This window comes from Cervus canadensis, chromosome 26 (genome assembly GCF_019320065.1).
Source record: "Cervus canadensis isolate Bull #8, Minnesota chromosome 26, ASM1932006v1, whole genome shotgun sequence".
In the NCBI taxonomy this organism is placed as follows: Eukaryota; Metazoa; Chordata; class Mammalia; order Artiodactyla; family Cervidae; genus Cervus; species Cervus canadensis.
The window spans coordinates 52,856,263-52,859,030 of record NC_057411.1 but is presented as its reverse complement, the minus strand read 5'-3'; the positions used below and the strand labels follow the sequence as shown (position 1 = coordinate 52,859,030).

The 2,768-nt window shown below is 45.7% G+C and overlaps 1 protein-coding gene across 2 annotated transcripts; it reads right to left on the bottom strand.

Moving 5' to 3' along the window:
- Window positions 1-708: 708 nt before the first annotated feature.
- On the bottom strand, window positions 709-1,771 carry LOC122428189 (beclin-1-like). Of its 2 annotated transcripts, XM_043448015.1 has the most exons (2): window positions 1,433-1,771; window positions 709-1,204 (listed from the first exon to the last, which is right to left on the bottom strand). In XM_043448015.1, exons 1-2 carry the CDS (start codon window positions 1,684-1,686, stop codon window positions 709-711), a joined length of 750 nt encoding a protein of 249 aa, XP_043303950.1. In that variant the 5' UTR covers window positions 1,687-1,771. The 2 variants fall into 2 exon arrangements, with proteins under 2 accessions (XP_043303950.1, XP_043303949.1); XM_043448014.1 differs by having other exon boundaries at window positions 709-1,769.
- Window positions 1,772-2,768: the final 997 nt, after the last annotated feature.

Genomic DNA, 2,768 nt, shown 5'->3' with positions numbered 1-2,768 from the left:
CTTGATCATGGGACCATTCACGTCATTTTATCTATTAACTCTTGGCGAGGAACAGTAGCGCATTTTGGATTTGCTTGAAAGCCCAATATCAAGAAGGCTGTCCCAAGAGCCTCATTGTCATTGTGGAGCACAGGGACAGGACACACACCCACACAGGTGAGAGGCCTGGAGCAGAGGGTGAGTGAGGGGGACAGTTCTCTTCACTGTTTCCTAGGCACCCCTCACTCATGGGGAGGGTAGGGAGGCAGAAGAAAAGAAATGCTTTGTTTTGCGGTGATGGAAGCAGCTCAGGCTTACTCTCTTAAGTAAGGTGCCCATCTGTCTCTGGGCTCCTACAAAATTTAATCAAAGAAAGCATTCCTGTATCTTTTCAAGGGCATAAGGGAAAACTTCCCTGAAACTGGAGAGCAGGCTTGAGCTCTGCACCAAGAAAATCCCCCACACCATCAAAGTCAGCATTTTTCTCCAGGGATCAGGTGATCACACTTTCTTGCTTGCAGTGTTGGATCCATCCTGCCCATCAGTGTCATGGGATTTTACTCCGTTTTCAGCTTTTCCACCATGCATACTAGTTTTGCTTCCATTCTTACTGTGCCTTCCATTCTGCTCACTTTGGTCCTACTTTAGGTTCATTCAGCACTGGGGAATACTGACCTTAGATCTGTCTGTCAGAGACTCCAGATACAAATGGTTTCCATAGGGAACAAGTCAATACCTCTGAAATTTCAGACCCATCTTATTGCCCAGGGCATGGAGCAGCAATACTGTCTGGCCCCAAGCAGCATTAATCTCATTCCATTCCACAGGAACACTGGGCAGCCGACCCGGTCTGAAGTTATTGATTGTACCAAACTGTCCACTATGCCAAATGTAGAAGGTTGCATTAAAGACGTTAGTTTTCTTCAGCTTGTCCAGCTGCATCTGGGCATAACGCATCTTGTTTTCTACACTCTTCAGCTCATCATCCAGTTCTAGCTGTTGTCTTTTAAATTCACTGTATTCCCTTTGATACTGAGCTTCCTCCTGATCCAATCTCTCAGCCTCAACCTGGACCTTCTTGAGATTTTCCACCACTATCTTCCAGTTCTTCACGTCTTCCAGCTCTTGGATCAGCCTCTCCTCCTCTAATAGCAGCTCCCGTAGCTCCAACCCAAGCTGTTCGCTGTCATCTTCATTCATTTGCTCTAAGATCTCCAAAGAGCGTTTGTAGTTCTGACACTCGTTTTCAGTGACATTGAGCTGAGTGTCCAGCTGGTCTAAGAGAGTGTCTGTGCATTCCTCACACAGGGGGTGATCCACATCTGTCTGGCCTGACATGATGTCAAAAAGGTCCCCAGTGACCTTCAGTCTTCGGCTGAGGTTCTCCATGGTGTCACCATCAGATGCCTCCCCAATCAGAGTGAAGCTGTTGGCACTTTCTGTGGACATCATCCTAGCTGGGGGGATGAATCTGTGAGAGACACCATCCTGGCGAGTTTCAATAAATGGCTCCTCTCCTGAGTTAGCCTCTTCCTCCTGGGTCTCTGATGGTTTCATCTGGGCTGTGGCAAGTAATGGAGCTGTGAGCCCCTGGATGGTGACACAGTCCAGGACCTTGAAGCTCGTGTCCAGTTTCAGAGGCTGGCTGCAGCGCTGACACACGAAGCTCACCTGCATGGTGCTGCTGGATGTCTTAGACCCCTGCATCCCTCGGGACCTGGAGCCCGCCACCCTGATCCGGTCTACCGCGGGGGTACCACGGCCTCGGGTCTGTCTGTGAGCAGGACTTCCAAGACTGCCATCACCCAGCCTTCACTGCATTTTCTTTCTTTATCAGTTTGGCTAGAGGTTTGTCAGTTTTTGGTCATTTCCAGAAACTACTTTCTAAGTTCTTTTCTTTATTTTTGGCTTTATATTTCATTGATTCTGCTCTTTTATTTTCCCCTCTTTTTTCTGCTTACTTTGGCTTTAGCTTGCTCTTTTTTTTCTAGTTCTGATTTGAAACCTTTCTTGTTTTCTTATACAATCTTTTAATGCATTAATTTCCCTTTAAGCATTGCTTAGTGGCTTACATCAACAATGAGTGAATTGATTCCCTTAATTTGAACTTGAATTCATAAAAGAAAAAAATTCACTTTTTCTTTATATGCCCACCATAACTTTTTAAGGTGCTACCTGATGGAAGATACTAGAAGATAGTACTCAAACTGGAAGACAGGAGCTGGGGGAGCAGATGGGTGGTGGGTGGGTAGATAGGTGGATAAATAGGACATGTGGATAAGATAAAATACAAGAGGGACTTGGACCAATGGTGATAATGTATCATAAACTGGGGAACAAGATTAACCCAACTCTGATCTGTGGTTAAAAAAGAAGTTAACTTCCTGTGTTGTGCTGCAGTAGTAATCAGATTCAGATGAGTGTGGCTTACAACAGTCAACGTATCCCTCACTCATACTTCACAGTCACAGGTCTGTCTTCTTCATTCTAGGACCCAAATAGCCCCTTTGGGGATGTGATGTGTTCAGCAAAGAGGGATAAAAGGCAGTGGAGCCCATGGCTGTTTAGAAGGGCCTTTCTTGCTTCCTCCTGAGACAGGCTGGGACCTGGGCCCCTTTGCTGCCATACTTGCACCTGGACACACCTCTCCTCCAGAAACAAAATGCAAAAAAAAAAATACATAGGGCCAAAAATAACCACATACCTGCACAATTGAGCCAAATTCTGAACAAAAGTTGCCAAAAGACCAAAAAAAAAAAAAAAATCCAACTGCCACTTCTGAAGAGCCA